This window comes from Euprymna scolopes, chromosome 28, assembly GCF_053919585.1.
Source record: "Euprymna scolopes isolate OS-2025 chromosome 28, ASM5391958v1, whole genome shotgun sequence".
NCBI classification, from domain to species: Eukaryota; Metazoa; Mollusca; class Cephalopoda; order Sepiida; family Sepiolidae; genus Euprymna; species Euprymna scolopes.
Window position 1 is genome coordinate 54,998,245 of NC_136509.1, and position 22,784 is coordinate 55,021,028.

Genomic DNA, 22,784 nt, shown 5'->3' on the forward strand with positions numbered 1-22,784 from the left:
AGAATAAGTTTGGATAAAATCGGACAAAATGTAGAGATGAATGGAAAAGGCGGATAATCCGAAACAATGCAAATAAATTATCTCAAGTGAGATTTTTTATATTTTGTCTTTATTATCAAAAGATTTGCTCAGAGAGAGAGAGAGAGAGAGAGAGAGAGAGAGAGAGAGAGAGAGAGAGGAGACAAAGGAAAGAAAGGGAGAATGTAATGAAAAATCGTATAAAAGAAAAAAAGGAAAGAGAAAAAAACAAGAAAAATAGAAAAAAAAAACATTGCTTGAAGATGTCTTCATAATAAAACCTAATTAGTTTTGGTCTTTTAAAAAAATATTTTTCATTCATCTCTGCATAATGCCAAAATTATATTAAAATAGATATTGCATAACTAAAGTTATGGGTTTGGGAAAGTTTATGGAGTGAAGACAATTGGTTGAAAAGGACGATAATAATTGAAATTTGATCAATGTTTTTGAATCTATATAAGATTTACATCTTATTATTAAAGAGAAACAAATTTTTAGTCAGGTGTTTATGCCCCATCCCTCCATCCAATAAAAAATTGCAAGAGGCCACCTTACACCTACTTCAAAGTAATAAAAAATCAATCATGCATGTTGAAAATTCGTATGAAAATAGACTCGTGCATCGTGTATTTACCTGCAGTTTTTGAAGGATTCTTTTTGTTTAACCAAGACATTCGTTTCCCTAATGTCTTTAAAGTTTCAGAGAACAACATTATTGGAGAGTCAAGGCGAGAGATAAAAAATCCATACGATCCCGGCTTAAAACGTTAGATCCAAAGTATTAATAGGTAGCTCTCCTGAAGAAGAAACCAGGATAGTCCAGAAAAAAATTCTTTAAACTTTTACACTCTTTTCTTCTTTCTCTCTTTCTCATTATAACACACATATATATACAGGAAGTGTTGTCAATGCGACACCCCCTCCTCATACACATAAACAAAAATCTAGACTATAAATAATAACTTTATGCATAAAACAAAAATAACAAAAATACAAAAAACTTTCTTTCAAAACCTGTTTCTGGATTTTATTGTCGGCAATATCAGTAGAATAAGGACACAGATGGTTAGCACAGATAACTGTTTTTGTATTTTTATTAATTTTTTAAAGATGTTATCTGTCCTTTTATCGAGCTGTCACATTTAAGTTTGCACATTCATTTTCATTTCACGTTTATGCATGCAACAGCATTTTTATCAGTCTGTCAAGCTTATGTTTGAAATAAATCATTTAGATGCATCCATGCATTTTCATGATGGACTCTGTCTATCTGACTTGTTAAAACATTTTCCTTGTTAGATGTGTAGATAAAATGAACGTATCTCAAAAATGGATCCTGTTATGTAAGCAGTCATCCTACATCAGTGGGAGTTGCCTCCCCTTTGTTTAATGTGTTTAATGTAAACTAGCCCAACGTGAATAAAAGAGGATTCGACAGTCAGCCATCTTGGTCTTGTCTTATTTTCCCAATAAAAAATATAACAAAACATGGTGTCAGAAGTGAGATTTACGAACAAACATGAGCAAAATACAGATAAAAAGTCAAACTATGTATCGAGCCTAAAAGCCATACAAAAAACGTAAATAAATAAGAAAAATTCCATGTAAACCCTAATATAATCAGCCACGTAAGCCTGCCAGAACCCTTTCCATTCGACCAACCTGAGTTGTGGGAAAGGTGGATTTGACGTTTCAACCAGTATCTGATAGTGTCCAAACTTGATGGTGGAAACTAATCCCTTGTCAGGTAGACACTTTGATATATTGCATGGATAATAAAGCTGAAGACATTTTTGCCACATTTAAGCTTTCACCCAAGGAAGCTCAAAACTTTGATATAATGGTATCAAAGTTTAATGACCACTTCAAAGGCAACACAAATATAGTTTACGAATGGACCAGATTTAGAGATGTCAAGAGGAAGGGGAGTTCATTGATTCTTTTATCATAGATCTCCACACAAAATTCTTTTATCATAGATCTCCACACACTGGCTAAAGATCTGCTAAACCAAACAAGAAGACACTACAACAAATTCTCACCAGACACAGCTCCCTGAGACAATGCCAACAAGTCCAAATCTTAGATGTCTACCAAAAACAAACCAGAAATATACCCGACATGCCACTCCATCAAATAATGCAACATCTCCCCAGGAATCACTCCCAACAGACCCAACACAATTTAAACATGGGCAGACATACCAACAGTATGTTCCACTTCAACATGTGACATTTGACACAGACCAGTTGGAACTAGAGGAAGAGCTGGCAAACAGGATAGAAATAGCACAATGTCTAGCTGTTGAAGATCGGCCCAGACTGGTAAAAATTAGTATGAATAAACCCTTCAAGGTGCTTGTTTCAAAAGTCAATGATGCCCTCGAGTCGAAAGAATCTTTTTTTTTTTTTTTTACACAGTGGTCACCACTTATTAAGGCCTGGAAGCCACTCAGGGATAAGGGTTATTGCAACTACATTACGTTAGTGTGGAGATTTGATGAAGTGTTTACTTAAGGGGGGGGGGCGGTTCATTAGGAATTTGTTAACGTTGGACTTGAACACATCCAAGTTGTAGTCAGGTGGGAAGCAGGCAGACGAAACAGAGTTCCACAGGCGTGCAGTTCTAAGAAAGAAGCTTTCACTCCGATTAACGCACCATTGAGTGAAATAAATCATACAACATGGCAGCATGGTTTATTCAATTAAAACTCTTACCCAAACACCAGGAGAGTAAAAGAGAAAACATGAAGGCTAAATCATATAACCCAGCCTGGAAACGAAAACTCCAGCAGAAAATAGACAGACTCCGAAAGGAAACTGCCCAGATATATGCATTTCTATCCTGTGAAACCCCAGACAAAAAACTAAATAACAAAGGTAAATAAGTTGAAAACTTATTATTCCGTCAAAGACCAAGCACAGCTAAGAGCTAAGTGGGCAGAACATCAGGCGGAGATAAAAGCCTTAGCTGCACAAATAAAAAACAAAAACTTTGAAGCAAAAAGGATAAATAAACTTTTTGCAACAAACCCAAGAATTGTCTATAGGAGCCTCGTTAAAGATGAAATAAAGGTGAGATCCCCACCAACACAAGAAGAAGTTGAAAACTTCTGGAGGCCACTCTATGAGGACACTAAAGTACATAAAGAAAACAACTGGATAAATACCATCAAAGAGGAGAACCAGGAGAAAGAAAAAATGTCAGCTCTAAAAATTACCAAGGAGGCTGCCTGCAGGAAGGTAGATCAATGCAGTAATTTCAAGACCCCTGGAATAGACCAAATACCAAATTTCTGGCTGAAAAAACTGAGCGCACTTCATCATCACTATGCCAAGGCATTCAATAGAATCATCAGTGGAGATGAAGAGCCGCCTGAGTGGCTTACTGTAGGCAGTACATCACTTATTCCCAAAAATGAGGACACCCACATGGCTAGCAATCTGCTGCCTCACAACAACCTGCAAGCTCCTAACAGGGATAATCACTGATGCAACATACGACCATTTGATTGCTGGTGATTACCTGGAAAGTGAGCAGAGGGAGTGTACGAGGAAAAAGCTAGGCACAAAAGACCAACTTTTTGTAAACAGAACCATATTAGAAAACTGCAGAAGAAGACAAAGAAATCTGTCAATGGCCTGGATTGATTACAAAAAGGCCTTTGACAGTATACCTCATTCCTGGATACTTCGCTGTTTGGAGCTGTACAATGTGCACACTGATATTACATGATTCCTTCAAAAACAAATGGCCAGATGGTGCACATCAATTACGTTACAGCACATGGAAGGAAGGATACAGACCCCAAACATAAAGATCAAGCGAGGAATATTCCAGGGAGACAGCCTCTCACTGATCCTTTTCTGCCTCACAATGGATCCACTAAGTAAGCTGTCCAATGCTGGATACAATCTCAGCATGGGCAGAAAGAAGGAAGAAAATAAAAGAGTAAACCATCTACTCTTTATGGACGACTTGAAACTCTATGCAGAATCCAAGAAACAACTTGTCTTTCTGATAGGCATTGTTAAAAATTATACCGAGGACATCTGGATTTGGATTCGACAAATGTGTTAAGTGCACCATAAAGAAAGGAAGAAAGACAGCATCAGAACATCTTAATCTTGACAATGGCTCTATTGAAGACGTTGAAGAGGATGCTGTCTATAAATAACTGGGAGTAGAGGAGAATGAGACACTTGAACATGGAAAGATGAGAGAAAAAGTGCAAGGAGAATACTTCAAGCGACTTAAAAAAATTCTCTCATCAGAACTATCACCAAAAAACAAAATTACTGCCATCAATCAATTGGCAATACCCATTGTCTCTTATGGATTTGGCATAATGAATTGGCCACAAAACTGCATCAATAGCCTTGATGTAAAAACTTGGAAAATGCTGGCCGTTCATAAAGTCATTTACAAACATCAGTGCATAGACAGGCTGTACTTACCATGGAGAGAAGGTGGTTTAGGCCTCACTGAAATAAACGACGCATACCGAGCTTCAGTTGTAAGCATAGGCCAATATATCAAATGTTCTTCTGACCCCAAAATAAAAATGGTGAATGAACATCACACCAAATGTTTGCCCCAGCAGACGTCAACTACAAAGCTCGGTGAAAATTTCAGTGGTTACACACTGGACAACACAATAGAAGAATATGACAACCCAGCAACCCTAATCGCCCCAAAGAAGAGAAAGGAGTATACAAAAAGGGAACTGAAGACAAGACTAGAAGGATGGCAACAACATAAGAGAGCAGGCAGGTTCATGGAAGAACTGAACCAGAGCTACATTGACAAGGAGGCCTCACTACAATGGCTTAAAAGTGACAAATTTCCATTTGATGAAGAACGATTAATTATAGCTGCACAAGACCAAGGCTTACTCACAAATGGATTTAAGAAAATGGCTAGTCTACAAAAAACCGACCAATGCAGATTCTGTTACTCAGCTGTTGAAAGCCCAAGCCACCTAATGTCTGGATGCAAGATCCTTCTAGCCGATGGTCATTACACTGCTCGCCATAACAAAGTATGTATATACTTACATTGGAAGATCTGTGGAGAGATGCAACTAGATAGGTTGTCGAATATCTGGGAACATGAACCACCACCACCGATAACATCAAATGGAAAAGTGACAGTGTTCTACGATAAAGACATACAGGCGGGCAGATACATAAAAGACAAGGCCATCAAGCCAGATATAGTAATATGGAACAAGCCCGAAAGGACTGCACTCATTATCGACGTCACAGTTCCAAACGACTTTGGCCTTAATAGAGCAGAACGGGAAAAGATAAAATATCATAAAAATGATTTAAAAACATAGTCTCTGAAAGAAATAAACATTATACCAATTGTGACAGGAGCAACTGGCCTAATAAAAAAAGAACCTTAAAAAATACTTAGAAGTAATCCCTGAAAAACCAAGCTGTAAGGAAATACAGATAGCATCGATAAAGGGAACAGTGTCTATTCTTAAAAGAGCCCTCGGATATAAATTTAAACTATAATAGAATCAAGTGTTAGCTCCAGGAAGGAGCCCCTTGATCTCTTCAAACTAACAAAAGTAAAATAAAAAAAAAAAGCTAAAAACTGCAATTTTAGAGACTTGCATAAGGAATTAATTTGTGACAGAATTGTAGTCAGGTGCATAAATCCTAAACTATTACTGAGTTTGCACATGATTCCAGAACTTACCTTGGACGGGGCCATCAGATGTGCATGGCAATGTGAGACATAAAAGTCACAACATCTCTTGCGATCACCACATTTGTGATGAAGAATCAGTTGATAATATTGCTGTCTATTCCATTAGTCACAACAGAATTTGCAGACAAAATCAGAGCAAATACAAGACCAAACCCAAACAAGAATCTCATTACAAGGGTCAACAGAAGAAAGAGTGTACACATCAGCATGGACTGGAGGTTGGATGCGACCATGGTGGCAACAAGATCCATCATCGGAGACGTGTATACCCCACCATTTCGGTCACCTGCCACAACTTGGTATGATTGGCCACTATGCCGAGTGATGCCACACGAGAAGGCTACATGAAGTTAAACATGACTTGGATGATAGTGAAAGTGACTAAAGTGCATACATACCCTGGTGTTCTGACGATATCAGAAATCAGCTTGAATAAACTTTCGTGAACTGACATAATCATCAACGGAAGACCGTTAAAATTCAAATAGGACTTTGGAGTAAATGTAACCGCAATCGCTGAGCACATCTACAAACTAAGAAGGGACCTCCAGACCCTCTCAGATACCCACAACACCTTGCATGGTCCAAGACATATTCCACTCAAAGTGACTGAAATGATCATTGTAACAGTCTCATATAAAAAAACTTACAATAAAACAGTGGATATTTATTATCTCCAATCTTGAGGAGCTGCTGTTAGGCTAGCCATCCAAACTTGTAACCGTTCACCCAAACTTAGATATCATTAGGAGCAAAACATGACCAATTGATTCGAAAAAGGAAATACCAGACCTATTCACAGACCTAGGCACATTTGGGAAAGAATATAACATATTCATACTCAGTACCTACACCACAATGCGTACCACTACTCTTGATGAAGAAAACGCAGACAGAACTCAAAAAAAAAAAAAGAAAAGCTGGGGGGGGGGGGTCATAAGCAACATTGACAAATTCACTGAATGGTGTTCTCCTATGGTTGCAGTACCAAAAGCAAATGGGAAGGCTAAAATATGTGTAAATCTCACAAAGCTCAACAAGTGCATGAAACATGAACTTCACATGCTACCCGCGGTTGACCACCTTTTGGTCCAGTTAGAAAAAAATGTGAAATATTCAAATCGTCATTGAAATTTCTCAGGCACATATTCATTGCTGACAGCCTGCGACCAGATCCGGAAAGGTTCACTAGGGTTTTCAAATTCCCAACACCAACAAACATGGTAGAAACCGGCTGTTCTAAGAAATGGTGAACCAATTGGGAAAGTTTATCCCAAACATGAAAGACATGATTAAGTCACTAAGAGACTTATTAAGCCAGAAATATTCATTCATTTGGGACAATGCACTACAGGATACATTCAACTTCATCAAGAAAGTATTGTGCTCAGCACCTGTGCTATGCCTGTATAACCCATCACATGAAACTATGGTTTCTGCCAACGCTTCATCTAACAGGCTGGGATCAATGCTATTACGACAACAGGATGACACGAAATTGTACCCTATCGCTTATGCTTCATGAGCCACGTCAGAGACTGAAATTCATTACGCTTAAATAGAAAAAGAAGCCCTGATGATAACATGGGCTTGTAAATGTGTGGTACAATGAGATAGCTTCCATTTTGGGGAGCTGGGGGGGGGGCTTGTAATCTTGTGCACAACTAGTTTTGTACTTGTGGGGAAGTGTACGCGTGTCATGCAGGTGCTGTGTGATTTTGAAAACATTAGAATATATCAATCAGATATGAGTTGAGCCAAGAGCGACAGTTGTTTATAATATTCAACCAAGTCAAAACGATGTGAGACCGTAGAATTTAAAAGATCAAACCCAAAAGAACTCGTCATATGTATGAATACAAAAACAAAACATTATGTATGAATATCTCTCTTTATCTCTTTTTATGCTTTTCACTTTCTTTCTCTTTTGCGTCCTTTCACTCCTTTCTCTCTCTTTCAATGAAGAAAGAGAGAATTGAATTATAATTGTATTGTTTAAAAACAGTTGAGACATCGAAAATCTGAAAAAAGTAAAATATTTAAGCATATTTTACGACCCCCTCCTTGCTAGTAAGCACTAAATCATTTGAAAGACTCAGTCAAATCGACTTAACTTTGCATGGCAAAGTCACTAAATCACAGCACAAGTTTATAGCAAGAAAAAAAAATCATGTGTAGACATTAAAAATTTTGTTGTTTTTGTTAATCATTATTGTATAAAAAAATTTTGGAGATAAAATCTATTAAGAAATACACATTAAAGTTATCCAATATGGCCCAAATGGCCGGTCATTTGAGATAACTTGTTTTTTTGTGCTTATTCAGATTGGCACTGATAGTGATCAACAAAAATGAAGAAAAACTTTTATATTGTACCTACTTGTCCTGGAATATTCCAAAAATCACAAAAATTGATTAAGTATTTTTTTTTTTTTTTTTTTTTTACAAAAAACTTTTGCCGATTTTTACCAATAAGTAATGGTCGAAATCATTTTAATATTCTTCAAATTTTGTTTTTAACTTATATAAAATGACCCTTCTAAAATAACGTTTTCATAATTTAAAAATTTTATTTTCTGAAAAATAAATAAATAAATAAATAAATAAATAAAAATACATGTTATGTTAATAAATTACTATTTCGTTTTAAATTGTACATCTCGGTTGTTTTTCCAACATTATCCAAAAGCAAAAAGACATTTAAAATGAAAATCGTTTGTCTGTCCATACTCCCCGCATCGACAGAATAAAATTTTTGAATATATAAAAAAAACTACTTGATCAAATTATGTGATTTTTGGAATATTTCATCTTAATTCAATGACTGGTTACTGTGACTTTTCTGCATTTTCTTTACTTTTAATTGCAAATCTAAATAAGCACCCATTCTTTACCTAATAACACGTGTATGTGCATTTCTCAACCCAAAACGTGCATTTCTCAATAGATTTATCTCGAAAAGATTCCTCATATAATAATATTTAACAAAAACAATTTTTTTTTAATGCTTACACATTTTTTTTTTTTCAATAAACTCACACCATGATTATTATGTGACTCTGCCCTTTTCTTTATGGAAGAGCCATTTATGAATTCTTATTCCAAAGCTGATAAAATTTGAAAATATTAAATAAAAATAAACTGTTTAAATAAACACTTTTGCTACATAAACGAGGATTGTTATCTCAAGAAGTCGAATATCATTTTTTTGGGAAATAAGTACTTAAATTTGTGACCAAATTTTATCAAGGGAAGTAATTCTCCAATCAAGTAAACGTATAGTTATCTCCCTTAATTTACTGTTTCACTGGTATTACAAGTTTCGTTTCTTGTGTCGGCATTATACATTGGCAAAATGAATGCCGATGCATTTTGATCCCAGCACCCAGCCTTTACTTAAAAATTCACCAAAAATCAGGAAATTTACCAATTTTAATTAAATTTTCAGTATTTATCAAATAATGATCGCGGAATATAATGAACTAATTATTTTTATTTAAATCTTAGTGGAAATGTATTATTTTGTTTAAACAAAAAATACCTTTACTAAAGTTATGGTTTTCAGTAGTAAATAAAAAAAATGCAAGAATTTATTTTTGCTTTTTTTATATAAATAAAGCATCGTAATTCGTAACAATAAAAATGATATGTCCTAAGGTGGCCTATTATACGGATAATCAAAGATAAAGTATTCCGTGAAAGGAATAAATGAATATACACTGTGGTTTGAATACGTAAAGAGTTTATTTACGTCTTTGGTCTTTACATAAAGACAAATAAAGCGTTCAGGGAGGAAGTCTCTGTTTTTTGGGCCCGGTGAAATCCGGTGACTCGGTTCCTTATGTGGAATGTTCCGGGTTGGTTACCTATCTCCACATAACAATAAATAAATAAATAAATTTTTTTATAGGAATATTATGAAAAAAGTCCCTAAAATCCGTATTAATAAATTCGATATAACTCGAAGAAAAATGAATTTCTCGAACTACCGATATTACCACTGACTTAAACATTATTTATTTAATATTTTCACACACAAAAAAAATTATAATAGCAAAAATATTTGTACTTTTTTTTTTTAAATTACAGATTTCGCATAATTTTTATATGCAAGATTTTAATAATTTCCTTGCTTGCAAGAATGTGAAACTTTCGGCGTAACATAATTTTTATATAATCTCGAACAATAATTTAAAAAAAAATTAATTTAAAAACAGGAAAAAAAAAAATTAAATTAAAAAAATGATAAAAATTGATACAAACGTTCAGAATAGGAATGTATGGATGCAGGTATGGAAAAAAAAAAAAAAAGAAATTTGACACCCCTACCTCCTTTTACTATTATGATTTCATTTTGAAGCAGCGTTTCCCGTTTCGATTGGCTGAAATTTTGGGCCTCCTTATAATCATGTGTACAAAATTTTAGTTTGTTGCGTTTTTGGCGAATGGTAAATTATTTGCTTTTTGAGGGCTAATTAAGTTATTTTTGCACAAACAAGTGTTTGTTTTTATATATATATATATATATATATATATTTTATTTATTTAATTCAATATCTTAGGACTTTACTAATTATCTTTGAAATAGATCCAGAAAACTAATATTTATCTTTTAAAAGATTTTTACAATGAATTTATTTAACTTCAAAATTAAGCTGAATTGGTTAGCTCGCCATAAAAACATTTTTCATAACTTTTTTTTTCACGTGTACAAAATTTTTTTCCTTTAGGAAATTAACTTTAGTCCTTAATCTTTCAAATACAATCAAAAAGTAGTCGGAAACCTATAAAAAAATTATGATGAATCGGCTTTCAAAACTGCCTGCCCATTTTTGCCCGTACCTAGTGGACGCACTCTCAAAGAATTATTAACAGAACATACAACTAAATATAATACAACATAAACTTCTTCCCACTTTTCTATTTTTCTGCTCATAGTTGATGGTAGACACGTTTTCTTCGTAAATATCGAAATTCGGATATATTTTTACTTTAACAATACAAAAAAAAACAAAAAAAAAACATAAGTTACTCTCTACCTGCTGGAATAAATTTATTCGTTGTTTAACTTATTTATCTTCAGTTTAAAAAAAAAAAAAAAACTCAAATCGCTGAACTATAGGCACCACCAAAGCTGTGTGTAAAACGCCAGCATTTTACGCAATAACAGCAACATCATTTCGTGTGTTTACTATTTTCTGAGTTAATTTCTATCGATGAGCATTGGCGCTATAAATGTTAATGGAAGCAACGTTTTTTGTTGCTATCGGATTTTCATATTTACATTGTAAAACAAATAGATTTTTTTAATGAACTACACAAACGAAAGTTAATAAAATAAAATTAATTTTAACGTCTTCTGTTGGCACTTATGTATTTAAAGATAGTGTTGCTTACAGGCTTCCATACTTTTTTGGAAAAAAGTGTAAGAAAATAAAGATCACCCTCTATCATTTTAAATAATAAAATCAAAACAAATTTCTTTTAGGTCAAATTTGTATTTGTAATTTTTATTATCTCAAGAGTCATATATTCTATCAAATGAATATATTTTTTTATTATTGGAAACCTGTTATAAAAAATTCTTTGTTTAAACTTCATATCGTATAATATTTGAATTTAATATAATTTAAAGCTTTTTAAAAATAATCATTTTGTAGAGTTATATTTTTTTGTTGTACTTCGAATAATTATATTACCGAGGCCAAAAAATTGTCAAGAAAAAGTGTTTATTTTTTTTAACATAATAATATTGATTTTATGTCCAATTTTATTTACAAATTTGAGGTAAGTAAAATAAATAATGGGATATTATAAATGTATGAAAATAACTATTTTTTAGTTATTTGATCTTTTCAACTTTAAAAAAATGTTCAAATTTTTATCGACCTACATTTATTTTGTTTAGTTTTTGTAACATAAAATATGGAGGGTGGTAGAACACCTAAAAAGAAAAAAAAATACTTCCTCTAATATATTTAACGAAACCTACTTTTATTATGTAAGTTTATTTAATAATAAATAAATATAAAAAATTTCAGGAAAATATGACTATTTGATTTTTGCTAGATTTTTAAAACATGAGTATATCTACAGCTTCAAAAACGTCGCTACATAGTTGTTTTAAAGCGTCGATAATGTAGACACGATTTTTGTCATACATTTTCATTATTTTTGTATGCTGTAAAACATTTAAAAAATATATTAGCAGTTTATTTGAAACTTCTTATTTTAAATGGTAAAAAAGTTAGGAATGATAATATTAAATTAAATTACAGTTACATCATGTTACATACATAGGGGGTTAAAACTATAGTGTGCATTGGAGGTATCTACTGAACTATGAATAATTCGAAAATAAACACTATAATACCCGCCCAAGGATGGGTAAAATTAAGTCTCTGAACATAACAGTTTTGCACCACATTATGCCCCCTTATGAAGATAACTATAATGATACTAGCTGTACCCGGCCACGCGTTGCTGTGGCTCAGTTTGTTAAAATGGAACACATTCCTCATAAAAAATTGCATTTTGCATTGTTTATTTATTTTATTATTTTTGCAATTTTCTTTTTATCAATAAAAGTTGTTTTTTTCCCCAAGAAAAGGTGAATGTTTTATCATAAATTGTTAGAGGAAAGTTTTTTTGTTTTTTTTTCAGGAAAACTTTCACTTTTTTTAAAAGAAAGTTGGCAGTAAACATTTCTTTTTGAAAGCATAATTTTTATTATAAAAAGAAAATATGAATGTTTTATATGAACACTGTTAATAGTTAGGTGAAAGTAGAGAAAAGTTGGATATTTTTTTTCAAGAGAATGTACAAATTTTTTGTCAATAGATGTTAAAAAAATAAATGGAAAAAATACTCCCATCATTAATTAATTCTGCAAAAAAATAAATAAAATGTTGGTTTAGTGTTTCAACATTCGAACAACGCTCGGCTGAATCTGGTGATTGCCGGTCGAACCCTAAACTAATTGGAATCCAGTGCGGGGAGGGGGGGTTAAATTCTGCATGAGTACCATTCTTTTTAATTTTGTCTTTTGTTCAATTTTTTGTGTGGGCTTTTAGCGCTAGCAAACTAACAAATTTAACCAAAATGCAAAAAATTCAACAATTAAATAATTTTAATAAGTGCCCAGCTCCTAATACAAATCCTAGTAAATCAATCCCCCTTATTGGAAACACTGAAAGGAAGGGCGAAACCAAATTATTGCCAGTATGTTTGGGAGAGGTTCTATAGGTGTATCAGAAAGTGGCCATTAAAAATGATGATCAGAACCTTAATAATTCAACTTACTATTTTTTGAAGCTTATAACTACTTGAAAATATAATTCAAACCCTAATTTTTTTTTCAATTAAAGGAGCAAAGCAATTGAATATAGGAGGCAAATCAAATAAAAAAGATTTTAGTTAATATTTTTCATAAAATTAAATGGACAGTATTTGATGGTTATCCACTTTTCCATTTACTTTTTTTCTTGGTTTTGGATTGCTTGATCTTTTTCCACTTATCAACTGCTTTTATTAGTGATTGAGAAGGGAGCAGGCAAACTTCCTTTGATAAAGTAGCTGATAGTAGAAATTACAGACACATAAATAAATATGCAGATTCACAATTACTATTATTCTTATACAAAAAAAAAAATCAACATTAAAAAGATATTATTTTATAAATTAAAAATTCAGAATAAAAAAATTATGAATAAAAACCTTAATTTAACAATTCAAATTTTTAAGATGTAAAAAAATTTAGAAAAACGTTTGCTCCGTTTGATCCTCTGAATATGTAAACAACCAGTAGTCACAACTTTTGATGGGTTTTTACTACCAAAAGGAATAGATCTTCAGACATACTAGCATATATTTTTGCTCGCTTGGAAAGATGGTATCATGATGAATGAACATATACTATATTCCCCCTCGCACAAAGAAGGACACAATGTCTGGGAGAATGATAACACAAATAGAGAACATAGAGATATTATATTACCTTTTCTCCTGAATTGAGCATAAATATAATTTTTTTTCTGGGTTCACCAATACTTAATCCATGTAAATAACCTTCAATTTTTGATTTTGGTGAATTTGGGATAAAATATAACAAAAAGGATAATAAAATTGTAATTTCTCCCCATTTAGGTATATTTCCATGCTGGGAATTTTTTTCTGTTTCAAAAATCTTATTAGATTCAACATCCTGTTAGGTAGAACTTTTCATCACAATTAAACAAATATCATATTTTCATAACATTTTCCAACATTTTCAGCCATTTTCTATGAAGCCATGAATCAGTGTTGTCCTTTGATAAAAAAGTGCAATGTTGCTAATTTTAGTAGCATTTTCATTCTTTCTGGCACCAGAGTTTTCTTCTACTCACCATGTAAATAACCATTAACCTAACTATTTTGTGTGGATTTTGAACAAGGACAAATGAAGGAAATTCAAGATATTTGTAAAAGGTTACCATTTTTTGCCTCTTTGAGAGCATTTTAGCTCCTTGGGGGAATAAACCAGAAATTTTCCAAAAACTCTTACTCTGTTATTTTTCTATCTTCATGCTCATGCAAAAATTTTATGGAAAACTAATGAAACAATTTTGAAAAAAAATCAAAAGATTAACGGAATAATGGAAAGTGACAAAAACATCAAGAACTAAAAACGTTTTTCCTAGATATGCGAGTGAAAAAAAAAAAGGCCACATCGAATTTCACAATTGTGGAGGATACAAAGTCTTCTCAGTATGTTGTCCAAAGATGAAAAGAGTCAATGGATCTCGGCTTCCTCAGTTTCATTGAGGAATTGGGTCAAATCACTCGCCCCCTCCCCCCAATAGCAACTGAATTCCACTGAGGTTAACTTGTTGGTGAGAGACTGTTTGCTTGTGTAATTGTAATAATCGAGGAAGAAATCGCGATTTTGTCTCAAAAATCGAGAAGCCATAAAAGATGTTTGTATTAAAAAAGATGTATTTTCAGTCAATATCATCTTCACTCATTGCAATCTTTCTCTTTCTCACTCTCTCCTCTCTCTCTGAAAGATAATTTTAAGATTTGAAAAAAGTTGTCATTTGAGACATCTTTCTCCTTGACAAAGTTTTTTTTTTTTTTTCTTAAAGTCAGTTTTCTACATTCATGGTTGCATATAACTTCATGCAATTCTTTTGAGAAAATCTAATGAACCAATTTTGAGAAAATTAGATCCCAAAGAGAATAATAGAATAAGGGAATAACCAAATAATGGACAGTGACAAAACATAAGTTTTTCCTGATTAACATGGAGGTTCAAATGTGAAATTAGTCCTCGTGCGAAAGAGTAGGACACAAAATGTTTTAAATAATAATAGAATAACAAAGATTTTCGCTGGCAAGGACTACTATTGACCGTAACCAGTTATACAATCCTTTTGAAATTTTGATCTCTATTTTTCTCGTTATGTACTGAATATTTGTTAATGAAACCTATATGAAATATGTTCCTTATTAAATTTTAAAGATTTTCTATTCTGAAAGAAGTTTTAAAAAATTTTATCTAAGAAGTTATTTTAAAGTTCTTGTTAAAAAAAATTCCGATTTTCTCATTATTCAGACCTGTATTAAAAAGAGGGGGTTGTAAAAAATGAGTTGTGGTGTGAGGAGAAATACAAACTGAAACAGAGAGAATATTCAGACCTGTAACAATACAAAGAGGGGGTTGCAAAAATGAGTTGTGGTGTGAGGAGAAATACAAACTGAAATAGAGAGAAGGAGAGTTTTAAAATATAATCTTAAAAAGATAAGATACAAGTTAGAAAAGCATTACATCCAAGGCATGAAAATTGTTAAACAAAATTTTTTTACTATAGGCTTCAAAAATAAAGGCACAAGATTCAATTTGAAATTTATTTATCTTTAAAGTGCACTTTATAAATTTTACAAAGTAAGGTATAAAAATTTAAGTTAAATTGAATAAAAAAATTACCTTGGATTTATTTTATGTAATGTACATTTTGGTGCACTTTAAAAACATTATCTTTCATCTAGCAATTAATGATATAGATATAAAAATTTCAATGATTTTTTTTTTTTAAAGTGCAACAGAATGTGCATTGCATAAAATAAATCCAAGGTAATTTTTTGGTTCAAGCCTGCCTTCCTACTACCACTTTTTTTTTGTTGCTTCACATACACCTCCAAACACCCGGGCAAACGCCGGGCTGAAATGCTAGTATATATATATATATATATATATATATATATATATATATATATATATATATGTTCCTACCACAGGAAGAGCTTTTCAATGTAAAACTATTTTAGATATATTTTTTCAGATACAGATGCTAAAAGTTTTGGGAAATTATCAACAGTTTTATCATAAGTCATATTGTAAATTTCTCTTAATCAGTTCTGATCTGAATGGTTAGCTTTGTTTTTACATAAGTTTTTTTTTACATTTAACTCCGATTTGTTTCTGACATCAAACAGACAGTCTTTCCAAAACAGTTAATCGAAGGAGAAAGATTTTAAGAATTCTTTAATAATCAATATTTTCATTCATATCTTGCTCAATCAATATATGCATACAATAAAAAATATGAAACTATTTTTACTAACAGAATAGTTTCTTAAAGACAGAATATTATTTGAGGGAAGGAGTGGAGGATATCCTGTACCACCTACAAAAGGCAGAAGTGTTACCCCGCACTGCTGCGCGTGAGGCATGTTGCTATTCCATTCTGAATGGCTCGTCTTTTAACTGACGCCACAATTCTGTTGATCTTCCAAAACAACACACTTGAACGCGAAGGTCCAACAACTCCAGGAGTCTTCACTGCCACAGGAGTAAAAAGTAATATTTTATAAAGATTATTTATTCATTGAATTTTCTGTGAGCAACAGACCCAAGTTTAATTGCAGACCATACAAATTGATAGTTGAAAATGTCTCACTATAGACAGCATCTCAAATCAACAACTTTAAAAGACAAAACGCTCATCGTATTTGGTCACTTTCCATCACTTTAGCAGAATTCTACAGGTTTGATTTAAGAAGAGAACCCAGCTGATGACATCTTTTATTGCTGCATGTCTTTGAAAACAACCAGCACTACAACAACAGGAGAGTGGATGCAGACCAAGTTCGTGAATGGAAGCTTCACATCTGCATCTATGGTGCCCATTTAATTTGAGTAATCTAAAACAAATAATGACTCCTAATCTACATTTTTAAAGTCTAATATATTTTGTAATATTCAAAAATAAACCAAAATTATAAAGCCTATTTAGCCATTTAATTATTATGATGGTTATGAAATTATTAATTGAATGAAATTGTAATTAATTTTGTTAATGAAATGTTCTTTTATTATCTATTCAAAAAATTATTACATGTAAAAAGTTTCCCAAATTTTTAATCTTTTAGTACATGTCAATTTGCTAAGAATTTTATAACCAGATAAAACTTTTTTATTTGACAGTTTAAATGCTTCCAAATTCCTTTCAAATTTGGAAGAGCCACAAAGTAAAAGGCTGATCCATATACAAATAAACCGAAATGCATTCTGGTTGATTTAATTTCATAATCAAATTAATTGTTTTTTTAAATAAGATTTTTAAAAAGTTCATTTTAGTCCGTTACACATCTGTACTTTCGAATCCAATAAATAATCGATTAAAGTAAATAAAAAAAATAATGTGAAAGTCATGTAGAAATGAAAGACATGCAGACAAACACACGAAAATCAATCTCATAATTTATTGATATAGATATTTTTTTCCACTGTGGAATGCGCGAGTTATTAAAAAAGAGGCAAAATAAATAAAGTAAAAAAGCAATTCGCTTTCTAATTCCCCTAAGCACTATCCCCCCCCCCCTCCACATGTGACTTGGTCGATTTAAACCTAGTTTTGGACAAAAACTTCCTTTTCATCTTTTTTCATCTACATCATTTTTAAATGAAGGCTAAAAAATCTGTCAAATTGTGTTTCCTTTCATCTAACCTAGTTAAGATTTAATGACTAACCCAAAATAATCAGGCTGGGATAGGCTGTCACAAGTAAAGAAAAAATTATTTACAATTATTACTCGCTCACCTATATGCTGATGATACAAACTAAATACCGGGATTTTTTAGATGAGGATTAATAATTTGTATTATTCAGATTATTGCTCTCCTCTTCAATGCTGTATCTCACAGTGTTTCAGTGTAACCTCTGGCTTTCTTCAGGATTAAAAACAAGGTTCAGTTTAAAATTCCATTCAAATTTCCGAGTTTGATAAAACACACCTGAAGGAGATTACATCAGTGAAAACATTGTGAGGATAAAATTTAAGATAAGAATATTAGTTTGCATAATCAAAATTAATTATAATTTTAATATTTTAGTTAATTTAAATTATTGACATGATTGGAACAGTTGTTAACCGCATCTTGATTGTAGTGATATTCACCACATTCCATTATATTCTTTTTGTTTTAGTTGGTAAGCATCTGTGTATTTTTGGAACAAGATTATTTAATTTACCACGTACTGTGTTCCATATGTTTTAGATGTCCGTTATCAGCATAATGCTAAATATGTAGTTGAATAACAGCAGTCGGAAAACACAAATAATTAAGGCATTTCATCTTGAAAGAGCCTTTGCTGGTTGAATTTAACTGAATACCCCCCCCCCCAAAAAAAAAACCCCACCTACGTTGAACCATGAGCATTGTAAAAAGAAAAAAATCTCCAGAACTCCTATTAGCATTGTGAGATAGTTTAAATTTTTATTTATACAAACATTATTGGTTACATAAGTGCATACATGTTTCAGCTGCGACTTCAGGCAGAATTAAATATTTGTATAAATAAAAATTTATAAAAAATTATACTAAAATCAGCTTTATCTGTTATTAAATCATTATGCTCTTATAAACACTGTAGTTTTATTGGATTAACATCTCGGAACCAACAACCATACAAGCACTACATTAAGATAGATATATGAACATACTGATATAGATAGATATGAACAGACTGAGATTGGCTAAGGTCGAAGTGTAATATCTGTTCATATGTTCTGTGAAGGAGAAATACTTCTAGACTAAGGCAATTTTAACTTTTGTTCCAATATAGAGTGTCCCTGTTGGGAAGCACGATTTTTCATACATCAAAACCAATCTTGTATCTATTTCTGCTCCTGTGGGAAGGCAAATACAGGGTGTCCCAAAAGAAGCAGATGGTTAAAAAAAAAAAAAAAAAAAAATCATAACTTTCTTAAATTTTTATATTTTTCTTTTATTTTTTCAGATCATCTAGAGTAATCCTTCCAAGGTCATCACGACACACTACCAAGGAGCGGATATTTATTGTAGAGTCGTATTTTCGGTTGAATGAGTCAATATCAGAAACTCAAAGAGAATTTTGACGAAACTTCAACACAAGAAATTCCCCTACTCCCAATGCAATAAAAGCTATGGTGGCTGGATTTCATGAGCAAGGGTCTGTATGTGACCTCCCTAAATCTGGTAGACCCCGTAGGGTAAGAAGTGATGAGAATCGTCAGAGATTAGCAGAGAGTGTGGCCGAGGATCCATCCACATCAGTAAGAAGGAGATCAAGTCAAATTGGGGTCTCTCAATCATCTCTTCAAAGAATGCTTCATGAAGAGGGCAAATTTCAATATACAATTCAATTGGTGCAAGAGCTTCAGCCAAACGATTCAGGAAAAAGGCTGGAATACACTGTGCAATTCCAAGATTTGGCTAATGGGGATCCAAACTTTCTCAAAAACCTCATTATGTCCGATGAGGCCCATTTTCATTTGAATGGGTTCATAAATAAGCAAAATTGCAGGATTTGAGGGATCAGAAAATCCCCATGCAACAGCACAACGGCAATTACACCCTAAAAAATGTACAGTATGGTGTGGAGTAACGGCGGATGAAGTAATCGGACTTTACTTTTTTGAAAATGAAGAAGGAGAGAATGTAACAGTGACAGGAACTTGGTACCGCCAGATGCTTGAAGATTTTGTTCGACCTTGGATAACAAAACAAACCACCAATGTGGTTCCAGCAGGACGGTGCAACGGTGCATACGGCACGAGAAACATTAAATCTGCTCCAGGACATATTCGGCAACCAAATAATTTCTCGTGGCTGTGAGATAAATTGGTCATCCCACTTGCCAGATCTCACATGTGCAGATTTCTTCCTTTGGAGTTACCTCAAAGAGCGGGTATATGCAAACAAACCAACCACAATAAATGCCCTTAAAAACAATATAGAGGAGGCAATTAGGGCTATAAGCCCTGAAACATTAGGTGATGTGCTGGACAATGCCCTGCAGAGAGCACAAGAGTGTGAAAATGAAAATGGTGGACATTTGAGTAACATCATTTTTCATAACTATACTTTTCCATATTTGACCATGCGATGGCGAAGTCTATTCATCACAAGGTGTGAAAAACATACCCTAAATTAAGTTGTGTAAATAAAATTAGAATAAGTAGACTATATCTTACTATATTTCCAAATATCACGGAGAGGCACATCTACCTACATATGAAAATTGGTAAGCATAACTTAAATATTGAGGAAGTTAATGAAATTTAAAATCCGTCAGCTTCTTTTGGGACACCCTGTATATACAGACCATGACAGATTGACAGATATAAAGAGATGGTGATAGATATCAACAAACCAAGAAAGATAGATATAACCTGATATGAATAGACAAACTATACACTTGCTAAGACGTTCTTATTGTAAGGTTAAAGATCGTGTCAGTTTCAAATATGCTCAGCCCCCACCTCTACCCACTCAAATACTTACAATCTTTAGATCAAAAAATGTATTCTTTTGTATGAAAACAATATAAACAGTTTCTATATAAAACGTCTTTGTATTATCAAACTTGCATTTACTTATATATTATTTTATTAATATCTAACAGCTGATAATAACTATATAAACCTTAAGACTTCATTTCATGCTGTAATGAGTAAAAAGTACAACAACAAAATGGTTGGGTTTTGATTTCAGCTTGAAACACTGCAATACAACAAAGCAGTGTTGCTTGTGGCTTATATTAGGTTGTCCGGAAAGTCCTCAGCATTTTAAACATACAGGTTTCTGAAGATTTGTAACAAACCTACAAACTGTTTTCTTAAATCACTTAGCATGTGTTACACATATTTTTTTTCCATTGCTGACAAAACGTTTCAAGTTTACTTACTTTCAGATATTCCTCATTAGAAAAAATGGATTACAGCAAATTTCATGTTTAGGCAGATAAGCCTTTTTTTTTCTCTTAAACTAAAAAGGAGAAACTGTTGCTAAAACATTCAAAGAGATTTGTGAAATGTATGGTGACAATGCTATAGGAGAATCAACAATATTTGTTTCGTTAAGATTTTGTTCCTTAGAAGTGCTGGTTCAGTTTGAACAAAAAGAAAAAACGTATATAATACGTATTTTATTTTATTCAAAATTTGTTTTGTTTTTGGAATCCTTTGAAATGAGGCTTCATAATTTGTGGTGCAGTGGATAGAGTATGGTTCCAGATGAGCATTGTTTGAAGATAGTAGTTTCAATCCTGAATATATATATATATATATATATATATATATATATATATATATATATATGAATATATATATATATATGAATATATATATATATATGAATATATATATATATATGAATATATATATATATATGAATATATATATATATGAATATATATATATATATGAATATATATATATATATGAATATATATATATATGAATATATATATATATGAATATATATATATATGAATATATATATATATATATATATATGAATATATATATATATATGAATATATATGAATATATATGAATATATATATATATATGAATATATATATATATATGAATATATATATATATATATATATGAATATATATATATATATGAATATATATATATATGAATATATATATATATATATATATATGAATATATATATGAATATATATATATATGAATATATATATATATGAATATATATATATATATATATATATGAATATATATATATATGAATATATATATATATGAATATATATATATATATATATGAATATATATATATATGAATATATATATATATATATATATGAATATATATATATATGAATATATATATATGAATATATATATGAATATATATATATATATGAATATATATATATATATGAATATATATATATATATGAATATATATATATATATGAATATATATATATATATATGAATATATATATATATATATGAATATATATATATATATATGAATATATATATATATATATGAATATATATATATATATGAATATATATATATATATATGAATATATATATATATATATATATATATGAATATATATGAATATATATATATATATGAATATATATATATATGAATATATATATATATATATATGAATATATATATATATATATATGAATATATATGAATATATATATATATATATGAATATATATATATATGAATATATATATATATATGAATATATATATATATATGAATATATATATATATATGAATATATATATATATATGAATATATATATATATATGAATATATATATATATGAATATATATATATATATATATATGAATATATATATATATGAATATATATATATATATGAATATATATATATATATGAATATATATATATATGAATATATATATATATATGAATATATATATATATATATATATATATGAATATATATATATATATGAATATATATATATATATGAATATATATATATATATGAATATATATATATATATGAATATATATATATATGAATATATATATATATATGAATATATATATATATGAATATATATATATATATATATGAATATATATATATATGAATATATATATATATATGAATATATATATATATATATATGAATATATATATATATATGAATATATATATATATATATATATATATATGAATATATATAT

At 30.8% G+C, this 22,784-nt stretch overlaps 1 protein-coding gene across 10 annotated transcripts in view; it reads right to left on the bottom strand.

Annotated features, from left to right (window-relative positions):
• LOC145249637 (tripartite motif-containing protein 2-like) overlaps window positions 1–22,784 on the bottom strand; it is a 327,119-nt gene that overhangs the window by 39,186 nt on the left and 265,149 nt on the right. Inside the window, exon 1 of one of the 10 annotated variants that reach the window (XM_080111395.1) lies at window positions 656–888. The exons of the other annotated variants lie outside the window; for them this stretch is intronic. Within the exon in view, the coding sequence (XP_079967521.1) occupies window positions 656–734 (79 nt within the window). The 5' untranslated portion in view covers window positions 735–888. Of the gene's footprint in view, window positions 1–655; window positions 889–22,784 lie in introns of those variants that run through there. 10 annotated transcript variants of the gene reach the window in all.